Below are 14,870 nucleotides of genomic sequence, written 5' to 3' on the forward strand. Positions count from 1 at the left end.
TGTAACTTAAGCTCATTATATGCAAAAATCTCTTGAATTTTAGTTGCAAGCTATATAAATCATTGTTGCATTATGTCTTGAATTCGAATAGTAACAAGGGGAGAATGAGGATTATGAGACAGATATAGATGGTTTACCTCTCTTTTACATATCTTCAGCCTAATAGACTTTCATGTGTAAACAGATGAAATTAAAGCATTTGATTATATACACGTTTGTTTTCCTGCAAACAGGTATGGGATTTGGACCCGGACAAGCTCTGTGCAAAGCAAAAGAGATGAGGGATGCTACCAGAGCAAAATTGGGAACATATGCCAAAATTTCACGTAATAAAGTGAGGCGGAGGATCCAATTGAAGGAGCTCCCCCTTATGCTTTAATAGGGCAAAGCCCCGCTTCGTCCGTTGAGACTCCCCAACAAAATATTCTACTGCTTGTTCAAGTGACAATGACCAAATAAAGAATGCATTGCCTGCGCTTAACTATATTGTTGGTTCAAACCAACAAAGTTTGATTATATGTTTGTTTTCCTCCTCCAACCAGGTATGGGATTTGAACTGCGATAGAAGATCCCTACACAGCAAAGGAGATATCAAAATGGTATGGAGATAGTATACAATTGGATTGATGATGGAGGGCCACCATTCCATGTCGAAGATTCAGTAAAAGTTAATGTAGATATATGCAGCAATCATTCCTAGTCCTAGTGCGGTGATCCCATTGGCGAGGTTTAAATTAGTGCAGTTAAACAGGATTTTGCTTGAAAATGATTTGAAGTTGTTGTAAAATTGTGCTTGAGAAATAATTTAATATTGGCATTTTTAACTTAAATATTGTTGCAAATTGCAATTGTTTTTTATGTACAGGAACATTCAACTTTGATTGTGGTGGGATGATTCGGTTTATTTTTTGAACTCCTGAGTTGGGGAACTTTGTGGGATTGTCTTAGTTGTAGTCTGATCTCATTGCAATCGAACTGGTTTGTTCTTTGTTGTATTTGTCAATCAAGCAAAGAAAGAGGAATTATGTCTCTTCTTATACAGTCTTGTACCATTATCATTTTATCAAGTAATTTTTGTAAATCTATTCATTAATGAAATCTCATATAATTTTTTTAAAAAAATAATTTTATTAATACCAAAGCACTGATTCACTTGTTGTTATCTCAATAAAATTGAGATATACACATACAATTAAAGAGAAAAGTTTACATCATCATAAACTTATGTGAAATATACAAAAATCAAAACAAAATACATAATTTTCATTCTAAAATTACCATCAAGTATAAAACATTTTTGATCTATCATCACCAAATTTGACTAAAGAATCTGCAAAATAATTTATTTTTCTAATAGTATGTAAATTACAATTGTTTTCAATCAGTAACTGTTATATGTATCTTTTGGTGAAAACTAAATAGAAATAAATAAAATTAAATTTGGTGAAAATTAAATAAAGAGAAATAAAATGAGAGGAAAGGGAGTATAACATTGACGTGATAGTGGAGGCCACTACCTGGAAAGTGGAAACCACAACCCAAAAATATCAGCAATGTGGATTTATCAATCACCCCTAGTGCGGCAATATTTTCCCATTGGTGATCTATTGGCACTTTTTACTATTTTTAGGCTTGACAATGATTCAAAGTTGCTATAAAAACCCTTGCTTATGTTCATTGAATGAATGCAAAAATTGGACAGTACTTGGCAAGCTTAATTACATATTCTCTTTGGCTGTAACAATGCATTGGCATTTCCTGGTCGCACCTGTCTTAGCCACAGTGAGCTAACTTTGCCACCTACAAACTCAGTCTGCGTTGGCCACCTTCTGTCTGTAATGATCCAGCAAGCTTCAAATGCAAACCAAACGTTCTCGACACTTTTACTATCCACGGTTTATGGCCACAATTCACTAATGGCAATCTGGTGCCTCCCTATGATCCGGAAACAAATAGATGCACCGATGTCACTCCTGTGAGTCTAGACCAATTTTTGGTAAGTTAAATTGTTTCCGCTTTTGATGTATTCATTAATATTTTTTCATTGGTTTTTATTGCTTATCCATTGGTTTATTCAAACTTTTAGAATCTAGTGACACCCCTCCATGAGTTCTTAAGGAGATTTTGGCCAAACTATGGAGACTATCAGAATCTGACAATGAATGAGAAGTTTCGGAAACTTGAATGGAAATTTCATGAAATGTCTTTTGATTATCCTAACAATCCTTATCGTTACTTCAGGACCACTGTATTTCTCGCCATCAAATACATTGATCCATTCAAAGGCAAAGTATATACACAATTTAATACTAAATATACAACTTTTTTCCCAGTAATTGTAAGTTACTAATTATAACTTTAATTTTATATATATAAAACCTTGTTTAATTGAGGGTTCATGACAATAGATAAGGGACTTGAAGGCAAGTTGAAGCTCACCATATGCCCAACTCTCAAAGTTAAATTGCAAGCTATTTAAAATTTTTGAAAATTTTAAATTCAAAAATTGAAATTTCACTGTTAAAACATGTCTCTGAATATACCTATTTCTAGGATAATATCTCAGTAGTTATAACTTGAGATCCCATAGTGAAAGTCTCAAATTCAAATTTTAAGATGGTGAAGTTATATTCAAAGAATGGAAGAGGGTTATCTCCTATATATTATGTAGCCCAAGATCATAACACAATATATTTCTATACATAGTATAAATAATCGGTATCACATATATCAACGAAATCTATTGTAAAAAGATATTTTAATAGTTAGAATTTAAAATTTTGTCATATGAAATGGAAGGATATTACCTCTTTCTACATAACTGAAATTGAATAACTTTCACATGTAAAAAAAAATACCAAAAGGAAAGCAGTATCGATTATATATTTCCTCCTTTCCAACCTGCAGGCACCAGAATCGTACCCTGACTAATTTCTTATATGGCAAAAGATATATCAGATGCTATCAAAGAAAACCTTGGAGTATATCCTCAAATTGCCTGTGACGAACTGAGGGGAACAGTCCAACTGAAGAAGGTCCGGTTATGCTTTAAAAAGGGGGACAGTGAAAACCCACCATACATCCTTCAAGACTGCCCCATAAGATATGCTAACAAATGTTCAGATGAAACTGACAAAATCACGTTCACTCCTCATGGTCTAAATGGCTAAAGGAGAAGTAGAACTAGCTAGTTCCCAAGCTAGTGGGGATGTTGTGAAGTAGTAAGTAAGAATAAATAAACCTGGAAAGCTATGTACTTAAATTGCTTTCAAGCAATGTTTTCGCAAACTTTGCCACACCCTTAACAGCTATCTAATTGGCTTTACTTACCACTGGAGAACCAGAGAAAGATAAAACGAGAGAGAAAATATAATTGAACCTAAAGTCTCTCTACTGTCTTTTCATTCAACAATAACACTTATAAATACATTTATAGGAGAGAGAAAATAAAAATAAAATAAAATAACATGTAAAGTAAAATAACTGTGCAATATCCATGTCTTATATAACCACCTACTTCACAATACAAACCCATTACCCAACATGACAATAACTGTAAAAGAGAAAATAAACTGATATTAACTAATAAACAAAAAAACTGTTATGAATAACTGAATATAGTTCTTCAAGTCAGATCTCATTCTTCAACACACCTCCTTGAGATTGACTTGATGAACTCCCACAACTGGATTCTGTCATGTGATTGAAACATCCGTTATTAAGGAGCCATGTGTTTTCCTTCTTATCACTAGAAACCTTGGCCATGAATAACTGCTCCTCTACCATATCAATTTCTTAAGCTATTGCTGCCTTTTCATCAACATGATTGCTCTTGGATTGGAAAACTTTCTCTATGTGACTAAGCTGGTTACAAGACCTACACTTCACATTAGGCCTGTACCAACAAAACTTTGAAGTATGATTACTTTTTTTGCAGTATTGACATGGGAAAAACTTGTTACCTGGTTTATTTGAGTTCCCATCACCATTTCTCCACTCCTTGTCTCTTTTATCTCCTTCTCTGTTTCTTGGGTTGCTATCACCAATTCGAAAATCCTTGGTCCTTGCTATTAGAACATTTTTAATTGCATCATCATTGCGATAGGCCCTCCTTTGTTCTTGAGCTTGTAAAGCATTTACAAGTTCTATCACCGAGAGTTGAGAAAGGTTTTTGGAGTCCTCAAGTGAAGAGATTTTTGCTTCAAACTTTTCTGGTAAACTTACCAGAATTTTGTTGACGATTTTACAATTTGACAACTTCTCACCAAGGAGTCTAAGCTAATTCACCGGCTTCACAATCTTATCTGAGTATTCTTTGATACTCTCATTATCTTTCATTAGTAAATTCTCAAATTCTCTATGTAGATTTAAGGCTTGCATCTGAAGAGTCCTCTCGCTACCATGTAACTCCTCCTTCAAGAAATCTCTAGCATCCTTAAGCAATTCACAAATCATTGTTCTTGTGAAAATAGTATCTGACATAGTCGAATGGATGGTGGAGGGAGCTTTAAATCTTTTCACCACTTCCTCGCTGTATTGCTTCATCTATGCCACTATGGGGTTGGTCTCTATTCTGGTGGCTCACCTCCCACCTTCACAACCTCCTATAAATTGAAGGCTTTAAGATACGTCTTCATCTTCACAGCCCAGATGTCTTAATTTTCTCCTGTAAACATAGGTAGAGTAACAGCATTAAAACTTAAGGAAGCCATAGTTATTTTAAAAAGCTTGAGAATGAAGATTTGCAAAAAGAATTGTTGGTTTCTTTCTCAGTCCCTTAAGATCCTTTTTGGGGCTATGATACCATGTTGAAAATCTCAAGGATTTGTAATATTTGCAGATTATTATATGCTAAAATGATGAAAGATAAAACTGAAAAACCAAATAAAGATAAAATGACAGAGAAAATATAATTGAACTCAAAGTCTCTCTACTGTCTTTTCATTCAACAATAACACTTATAAATATATTTATAAGAGAGAGAAAACAACAATAAAATAAAACAACAGGTAAAGTAAAATAATTGTACAATATTCATGTCTTATATAACCACTTACTTCACAATACAAACCCACTACCCAACTAGGCAATAACTGTAAAAGAGAAAATAAACTAATATTAACTAATAAACTAAAAAACTATTGAGAATAACTGAATCCGGTTAACATGAAGTTCTTTCATATGATCTTTCTTCTCATATATTACACTATTTATGGATGTATTTCAGTTTTTCGAGTTCAGATAATTTACGAAGAATTTATAAAGAATCCAAATTTAACAATACAAAAGAGCAAAAAAAATAAAGAATTTTAGACATGTTAGCTCAAGAATAATGAGGAAATATCCAAAAGGGGGGTAAATTGGATGCCAAAAATTTCTTTTCTTCAAATCAAATTTTCAATGAACGCAAGCTTGAAAATAAGTTCTCAAATTTGATCTCACTTTAAAACATGTCAAAAATAATAAAGAAACCAAATGAACAAGTAAGTAGAAAGTGGATTTTCAAGACTCTTCAAAAGAGAGATGCACAAGCGTACCAAAGTATATTAAAAGTGTTTTGAAGAGTGAGTTAAAGAACAAGTTCTCAAAACTCTTCAAGGGGAAATGTGCAAACATATCAAAGTGAATCAAAACAAATTTGAAAAGAGGATCAAGCATAACCTTTACATATTGCCTTGTACAAGATCAAGCACTATAAAATTGCCTTTTACAAAATCAAGCACAACCTCACACATTGCTTTTTCGAGGATCAAGCACGACCTCTTTGTCTACTTATGATTTGACTAACCTTCTAGTGTATTGTATCTCAATGTAATTCAATTCTTTCATCAAATATCCTGAATATATCATAAAGCATGACACAGTGTTTACTTATGACATCCCATATTAGTCCTAAAGCTTCATATTGACCTATCAAGATCTATCAAGATTGCCTCGGCCAAGGACTTTGTCAATGTAAGCTATGAGCAATTGAGATATGTTCCCCTCAAATCACTTGAGGTGATGAATCCTCTCTGGACTACTCATTCATCTTCTCATGCTTCACGCCATACCTAAAAACACCCTATTTAGGCATCTAGTCGCCTCCAAACCCATAAGGATGAAATCAAAGCATGACTATTCACATACAAGATGACTTGGTATCACAAATCTAAAGATTATATGCATTACTAACACATGAAAGTATTTTCATAGACACTTCAGTAAAATACCAAATGAAACTCTCATAACAAGTCATGTTCAGTGAACTTGTTCCTTAACAAGCACCCACATACTATCCCCAAGTATCTTACATACTTCAACTTATGAAATCGGTTGCTTACTTCCAAAGGAGGCTTAGCGTGTACCAATTTTTGAACATTGTCAATGCCCTTATTCTTGACAATACAATGACCAGGAACATATTTAGGAATAAGGCTTTGATGCATAAGAATCTCATAATTATAACCCTTATAATTTCTTTGTAAGGCCATTATGTTTCAAGAACTTTATATACATAAGTCTCTCATAACTCTTTATAAATAAACTCATGGATAAAGAAATACCTCATATATTATATAAAATATTCATAATATATTTAACATGAAATATGACTAATTAATGTAGTATTTTACAAGCACAAAACCGATTGGCTTGCAGGGTTTACACTAACAATACATGTATTAAGTTTACTGTTTTGGAGCTTGCTAGTTTTCATGTGTGATCATTGGAAATTCTAGATGAGTGGATACCGGGCTTTGGGAGGGCTCTCTGATGAGATAAAGGAAAGCTTTTGCTGTGTGTCTTTCAAGATTTGGAAAGGAAGTTGAGCCAGGAGATCTATCCATCAGCTTCTTGATTTTGTTGCCTTGTTGTGGATGAGGTATTATCTTTTGTGCTAGCTGATCTAAGGGGTTTTATGACATATTTGTTATGCCTGAAAGTGTTGTTGAGGGGCTGCACTTGTCTAAAGCTTTTGGCTATTTTTTATCGTACTCTTTTTGAGCTGTTTTTTATGTTGGGTATTGTTGGGTTCTGTTTTTCATATTTAGTTCTAAGCAAGGGATCTTGGGGTTGTTCCGACGGTCTTGGAATGATTAGTGGATTGTACCCGGGTTGTTTTTTGACTTTCTTGAATTTATTGTACGATCATCATGGGTGGTTTTCGGTTGAATTCTTCACTTATAGGCCCAGTTTTTGTTCTAAGGGCGCTGCATTGTTGGCGCATAGGTTGTTGATGATCAGTGCTGTCAAAATATTTTCGAGTGGCAGTCAACTTTTGTGATTGTACTTATTTTCAAAGTCCTTACCATCTCTTTATGTCATGAAAAGTCTTTTACAGATTATGCTAAAGACTTGATGATTGCACAATGGTAAAAGAAGGTTAATAAAATCAATGCCTTTTAAAAAAATTTAATGTTTTGAAAAAAAATAAAGAATATATTGATAAATTAATTTTTCATTAATTAATGTATAAATTAATAAATTATTAATGTATAAATTAATAATTTATTAATTTATCGATTAAATAATATCTCAATTAATTAATAAATTTTATATTTCCAAAGGTATTGATTTATAGAAATTTATTATACATATAAAATAATAAAATAATAAAAAGTGGTAAAAATAAAATTAATTTTTTATTAATTAATGTATAAATTAATAAAAAATGGTAGTTCTGGAGGTGTGGTGAAAGGAAAGCACTAAGGTGAGGGAAGAGAACTAATAGTCAGAGTAAGATATGATTATTGCAAGAATGATGGGAGATAAATAGAGAAAAGAGATAGAAATAATTGGATGGTAGTCCTTAAATAACTGATATTAGCAAATGATACAAGAAAAGGTAACTCTCTTCTAGATAAGAAGAGCATTTATTCATTACACTATTATTTAATAAAGCAAGTACATATATAGCTTGCCACGTTTATTCTTCACTAATTCCACCCCGCCATAAGCTACATATTTTATAATTCTCACACTCTACTAGTAAGTGGAGGAAATTTTACTTGGTCATTGCCATTCGAACAACCATTCGAATATCTCTTGGGACAGTCTCGAAGGACGGAAGGCGGCTTTGCCCTTTCAAAGCATAAGCGGATCTCATTCAATTGTAGTGTGTTACTAACTTTGCCACATGAGATTTCAGGATATTTTCCCAGTTTTGTGTTGATAGCCTCGCTTATCTCGCTTGCTTTATAAAGATCTTGTCGGGGCACAAGTCCTTCAATTGTTTAGAAGACGAAACCAAACATATATGTATAATCAATGTTTTTTCTTAATGGAAAAAAGTCCAAAAAGATTAAATAGCTTGCAAATTAACTTCAAGAGAGTTTGGCATATGATGATGAGCTTAAATACAGGTATAAAGTATGATATTATTAAAGTTCTAATATTTAGTTTTATATTTGTGTGTATGATTTACCTTTGAGTGGATTGTTTGTAGTAGCAAGATTTAAAGCTGTGGTAAAATAACTGCCAGGGTCATCAAGATAATCAGAACACATTCCATGTCTTTCCCATTCAAGTCGCCAAAAGTCCTCATTCGTATTCTTCATCAGAAGGCTTGGCCAAAGTTTATTTAGTTTGTCTCGGATGGGTTGCAATGAAACCTATGATTTTGCATTAACAAATCAATAAACAATAAAAATTAAAATAAAGTAATTAGAGAAGTATATGTCGACTAATTTAGCTGACATATCAAATATATTAATATTACATAAAATTGAAAATAATTTGCTTACCAAAATTTGATCTGGAGCCGTAGGTTTGACATCGTTGCATTTATTAGTTGTTGGATTATAGGGAGGAACCGGCCTATCATCTTTAACAAATTGTGGCCATAAACCATGGATTGTAAAAGTTCCGGGGATGGGTGTCCGGCACTGGGAAGTGGCACAAACCGCAGGTGGCCATTGTAGACTGAGTTTGTAGAAGAAGTCAGGATAGTTATTCTGACCTGAAACTAGCAAGCTAAATGTGGCTAAGACAGCAGCAACAAGCAAGTGCCTCTGCATTTTCACAGTGAAGATCAAGATGCTAATAAGTAGTTTATATACATCAATTCAATGTCTGCAAGGGTTTTTATAAGTACTTTGAGTCATGCTATGGTCAGTCAAAACAAAAGAGACAAAAAAAAAAGGAAAAGGAATGACTGCTCTGCCCATTATGAATAGAGAAAAATGATGAAAACCCCATCATTTAGCACCCATCAATTATATTTTGCCACATCAAAACTATATTGAATTTCTTTTGTTATCAAACAAATTCCCTAGAAAACAAAATATCAAATTTTAGTTAATGAAAATCCAATAGAGATAAGGCTAAGGAATAATAATGATGTAAATATCTCTTCTTCCTGGCACCAGGACCAAATTTTTGTTGTGATGTGACAAAATATAATTGAAGGGTGCAAATTAAAATGATGGGTTTTTCCATCATTTTGTTAGCTGTATGAACTTCGCCTGCTACAACAAGCTCATAAGATTAGAATTCAAATCTCCATTTGAAATTAATCCAATTAATTAAACACGAAACGTTTAGACATATAGTTAACTTTAGAAACATAGATAGAGGTTTTCTCGAGAGATCTTCTTCTAGGGTAGTGAACATTTCCTGTAATTGATTGATTGATTATATTAACTCAAGTACGTGAAAGATGTTTTGATGTAAACGTTGTGTACTCAAGTTATACTAGAGATTAGGCGTAATAGTTTTTTCCATTAATTAATTATAGCTTGTTGAAGTTATGGATGCTCGTCAATTAATTCCATATTATGTAATGATATAAAGAAGACAATATAACACTCAACGTCCGAATTTCCTCTTTCACACGTCTCTTATCATTACCCGAGAGTGCCCCTTGGAGAGTCCGAAAGTGGATAAACCAGATTGAGATGATGAAAACCCAACTGAAGAGGTGGAAGGTGATTCACACACTTAGAGAGGCCAATTCAGTTGCTGAAAACCTTGCCAAACAGGGGTACAACGTGCCACCAGCCTGGTTAATGTGTTTGGGGAGTCAAGTGATGAAGTGATTTGATTGTCCTTTGTTTTTTATGTTTGGTTGTTATTCTTCCTGTTGCTCTGCATCAGTTTGCTGATCTGATGCACTTCATCTGTTGAGCCGCAGGATGTTAGTTTTATCGTTGCTCCTTTTTTTTTTTTTGGGGGGGGAAAACTTTCTTGTTTCAACTCCCTTTATTTTACTGAACTCACCAGGATTGGCTGAGAAAACACAAAAACGATTTGATTGTCCTTTGCTGGTCTTGTGTGAAGAAAGTCGGCCGACTAGGTCATTGGTTTTGACGTATGAATATTGTTTCCTGTTTTTTCTTTGAATGATGGTCTGTATAGTCATGGTTCTTGTGGGGCTGCTGCTGTGGTCACGCTGCCGACGGAGGAATTTTTCCGAATACTATCATTAGAAAGTTTTTTTTTTCTTGATTCAAAATTTATTGAGAGAGTATTTAGATCAAATTCAACATGATTTTATTTAAAAGAATATTGTTGAGTACCATTGTTAGTAGAATTTTTTTGTTATTATTCAGGATTTGAATCTTGTGAGATAAATTTTTTTTCTTTTAAAATATTTTTTCATGACTTATTTATTTAAAATTATAAAATTTGTTAAAAATTACTATTCATTAGTATTCATTAAAATAAAATAAAATATGATCTTATATAGCAAATTATTAGGTTCAATAACTAACAATATTACAATTTTCTATTCATTGATCAAAACTAAATACAATAATCCGCAAACTACGTAAAGTTAAATACAAAAATCAAATAATTAAATAATATATCTACAAAATAAATAAATAAAAGATTTCTAATTTCAAGATATTATTAGACATGCAATACTATTTTCTATTAACTAGATTATAATTATGAACCCAAATTATCAAACTAATCAAAAAAAATTTAGGCATGAAGTATTTAAAACTTTAATTTGGGTTGAAAATTACTGACAATTGAAACCTAAATGAGTTGTTTTGAGAGTGAAAAACATAGCCAAGGACCAAGAAAGGAAAAGATTTAAATTCTTAGATAGACAAAGTAGTTTAGGTTTTGATTTTTTTAATAAAATCTTAAATTATAGAAGATTTTTTTTTCTTTTTTTACAGTATTTAAATCTTAATACATAAATTACCTTTTGATAAATCATTTTTATTTGGAGTTCTTAACCCCACTCTCTATAAAATTGTTAAAAAAATAATAAGTTCATTAGTATATCAACTACCTTACATCCTAGATAAATAGAATAAAAATTAAAACATTTTAAGAAGGGAGTGGTGTCATGTAACACCACTCCTCCAACATATCGGCCCATACCTGTGCCTAATTATTTTGTTGGTTCAAATAAAAAATGCACTGGCTGCGCCTAATTATGGGATTTGAACTGCAATAGAAGATCTTTACACAGCAAAAGAGATATCAAAATGAATGGTATGGAGATGGTACACAATTGGCTTGATGATGGAGGACCGACGAGGCAACTACCTGGAAACCACCAGCCCATGTGGAAGGAACAGTAAAAGTTAATGTGGATACATATATATGCAGCAATCACTACTAGTCCTAGTGCGGTAATTCCATTGGCTAGGTTTCAATTGGTGCAGTTAAACGGGACTTTGCTTGAAAATGATTGGAAGTTGTTGTAAAATTGTGCTTTGAAATAATTTGAATATTGGCACTTTTAACTTAAATACTCTTACAAATTGCAATTGTTTTCGATGTACACGAAGATTCAACTCTGGTTGTGGTGGGGTGATTCGGTTTATTCCTTCAACTCTTGAGTTAGGGAACTTTGTGGGATTGTTTTAGTTGTAGTATGATCTCATTGTAATCATATTGGTTTGGTTTTTTATTGTATATGTCAGTCAAGCAAAGAAAGAGGAATTATGTCTTTTCTTATAAGGTCTTGTACCATTATCATTTTATCGAGTAATTTTTGTAAATCTATTTATTAATAAAATCTCATATACTTTTTTAAAAAAAATAATTTTATTAATACCAAAACACTGATACACTTATTGTTATCTCAATAAAATTGAGATACACAGACAATTAAAGAGAAAAGTTTACATTATCATAAACTTATCCGAAAAATACAAAAATCGAAGCAAAATACATAATTTTTATTCTGAAATTACCATCAAGTATAAAATATTTTTCATCTATCAGCACCACATTTGACGAGAGAATCTGTGAAAGAAATTATTTTTCTAATAGCATGCAAATTGTAATTGTTGTCAACCACTACTGATTATATGTATCCTTTGGTGAAACAGAGATAAATAAAATTAAATTTTGAGAAAATTAAATAAAGAGGAAAAAAAATGAGATGAAAGGGAGTATAAAATTGACGTTATAGTGGAGGACAATAAGGCTACTACCTGGAAAGTGGAAACCACAACCCAAAAATATCAGCAATGTGGATTTAGCATTCACTCCTAATGCGGCAATACTTTCCTATTGGTGATGTATTGGCACTTTTTACTAAAATTAGGCTTGAGAATGCTTCAAAGTTGTTATAAAAACCCTTGATTATGTTCATTGAATCAATGCAAAAATTGGAGAGTACTTGGCAAGCTTAATAGCATATTCTCTTTGGCTGTAACAATGCATAGGCATTTCCTGGTTGCTGCTGTCTTAGCCACAGTGAGCTGGCTAGTGGCAGGTGAGAGTAACTTTGCCACGTACAAACTCAGTCTGCGTTGGCCACCTGCTCACTGTGATGCACCAAGCTTCGAATGTAAACCTCACGTTCTCAACACTTTTACCATCCATGGTTTATGGCCACAATTCGCTGATGGCAAAGTGGTGCCTCCCTATGATCCGGAAACAAATAGATGCACCGATGTCACTCCTGTGAATCCAGATCAAATTTTGGTAAGTTAAATTGTTTTTGGATTTTGATGTATTCATTAATATTTTTTCCGTTGGTTTTTGTTGCTTATCCATTGGTTTATTCAAACTCGTAGGGGCAAATGACACACCTCATAGAGGCTTTACGGAAATATTGGCCAAATTATAGAGACTATCAGAATGAGACACTGAATGAGAATTTCTGGAAACATGCATGGAAACTTCATGGAATGTGTTCTGATTATCCTGACAATCCTTTTAGTTACTTCAGGAACGCTGTATCTCTCAGCGTCAAGTACATTGATCCATTCAAAGGTAAAGTATATACACAATTTAATACTAAATATACCGATAATTATAAATTACTAATTATAACTTTAATTTTATACATATATATATATATATATTTATATATAACCTTATTTAATTCAGGGTTCATGACAATAGATAAGGGGACTTGAAGCTCACCGTATACCTAACTCTCAAAGTTAAATTGTAAGCTATTTAAAATTTTTGGAATTTTTAAATTAAAAAATTGAAATTTCACCATTAAAACATGTTTTCCATAGTAAAAGCCTCAAATTCAAATTCTAAGATGATGAAGTGATATTCAGAGATTGGAATAGGGTTATCTCTTATATATTATGTAGCCCAATATCATAAGACAATGTATTTCAACGAATTATATCGATAAAGAGATATTTGAATAATAAGAATTTAAAATTTTATCGTATGAAATGAGAGGACGTTATCTCTTTCTACATAACTGAAATCGAATAACTTTCACATATTAAAAATAATTCCAAAAGGAAAGCAGTATCGATTTTATATTTCCTCCTTTCCAACCTGCAGGCACCAGAATCACACCCCGAATAGTTCCTTATATAGCAAAAGATATATCAGATGCTATCAAAGAAAAGCTTGGAGTATATCCTCAAATTGCCTGTAACGAAGTGGGCGGAACAGTCCAGCTTACGGAGGTCCGGTTATGCTTTAAAAGGGACAGGGAAAACTCACCATCCATCCTTCAAGACTGCCCCATAAGATATGCTTATAAATGTTCAGATGACACTGACGAAATCTCGTTCGTTCCTCATCTAATTGGCTAAATGAGAAGTAGAACTAGCTAGTTCTCAAGCTAGTGGGGATGCTGTGAAGTAATAAGTAAGAATAAATAAACCTGGAAAGCTATGTACGTAAGTTGCTTTCTAGCGATGATTTCGTAAACTCTGTCACACCCTTAAAAGCTATCTAATTGGCTTTACTACCACTGGTGCTTGGCAGTACGAATCACCTTATCTGTATTTCGAATGCACTTTAATAAAATCTCGTGTGTTTAATGTTGGATCCTTCTTTTTTTTTTAATTATGGTTTTTTCCTCCATCATCAGTGATGCTGAGAAAATTGAAGATGAAAAAGAATAAGTGTTGAAAGCAAATTCTGGAGAAGGAAACCCAATCGTCTCCTCACAGATTTATTAAAAAAAATAATATATACAATTTTATATATATGCATGGGCGGACCCATGTTGGAACACTACTCACTTCTTAAAATATTTTAATTTTTATACAATTTATTTAAGATTCATGGTAGTTAATATACTAATTAACTCATTATTTTTTTATAATTTTATTGGGAGTAGGGTCAAAGACTCCAAATAAAAGTGATTTATCAAAAAGTAATTATGTATTAATATTTAAATACTATAAGGAAAGATAAAAATATTTTTTTCTTAATTTAAGATTTTATTAAAAATATCAAAACCTAAACTATTCTCTCTGTCTAAAAATTTAAGTTTTTCCCCTTCTTGGTTGATTGTATTTTTTATTTTTTTTAAATAATTCATTTAGGATTCAATTATAAGTAATTTTTAATTTAAATTAAGTTTTTAAATACTCCATATCTAAATATTTTTTTGATTAGTTTGATAATGTGAGTTCATAATTATAATTTAGCTAATAAAAAATAGAATTATATGTCAAATAATATCTTAAAATTATATATATTTTTTATTTATT

The 14,870-nt window shown here is 32.2% G+C and overlaps 3 protein-coding genes across 3 annotated transcripts; 2 read left to right on the top strand and 1 right to left on the bottom strand.

Annotated features, from left to right (window-relative positions):
* The first annotated feature begins 235 nt into the window (after nucleotides 1-235).
* LOC148760548 (ribonuclease 1-like) lies at nucleotides 236-3,170 on the top strand. The gene is made up of 4 exons (XM_088810526.1): nucleotides 236-326; nucleotides 1,848-1,996; nucleotides 2,087-2,285; nucleotides 2,950-3,170. The coding sequence occupies exons 1-4, from the start codon at nucleotides 236-238 to the stop codon at nucleotides 3,168-3,170; spliced, it is 660 nt and encodes a 219-aa protein (XP_088666652.1).
* Nucleotides 3,171-7,768: 4,598 nt separating this feature from the next.
* Nucleotides 7,769-8,996, bottom strand: LOC18605648 (uncharacterized). The gene is made up of 3 exons (XM_007038786.3): nucleotides 8,724-8,996; nucleotides 8,405-8,591; nucleotides 7,769-8,203 (listed from the first exon to the last, which is right to left on the bottom strand). Exons 1-3 carry the CDS (start codon nucleotides 8,994-8,996, stop codon nucleotides 7,956-7,958), a joined length of 708 nt encoding a protein of 235 aa, XP_007038848.3. The 3' UTR covers nucleotides 7,769-7,955.
* Nucleotides 8,997-12,539: 3,543 nt separating this feature from the next.
* LOC18605649 (ribonuclease 1-like) lies at nucleotides 12,540-14,199 on the top strand. Its single transcript, XM_007038787.3, has 3 exons — nucleotides 12,540-12,876; nucleotides 12,969-13,167; nucleotides 13,705-14,199. Exons 1-3 carry the CDS (start codon nucleotides 12,607-12,609, stop codon nucleotides 13,959-13,961), a joined length of 726 nt encoding a protein of 241 aa, XP_007038849.3. The 5' UTR covers nucleotides 12,540-12,606; the 3' UTR covers nucleotides 13,962-14,199.
* The last annotated feature ends 671 nt before the right edge of the window (nucleotides 14,200-14,870 follow it).

This window comes from Theobroma cacao, chromosome 10 (assembly GCF_053813885.1).
Source record: "Theobroma cacao isolate CCN51 chromosome 10, ASM5381388v1, whole genome shotgun sequence".
Lineage (NCBI taxonomy): Eukaryota > Viridiplantae > Streptophyta > Magnoliopsida > Malvales > Malvaceae > Theobroma > Theobroma cacao.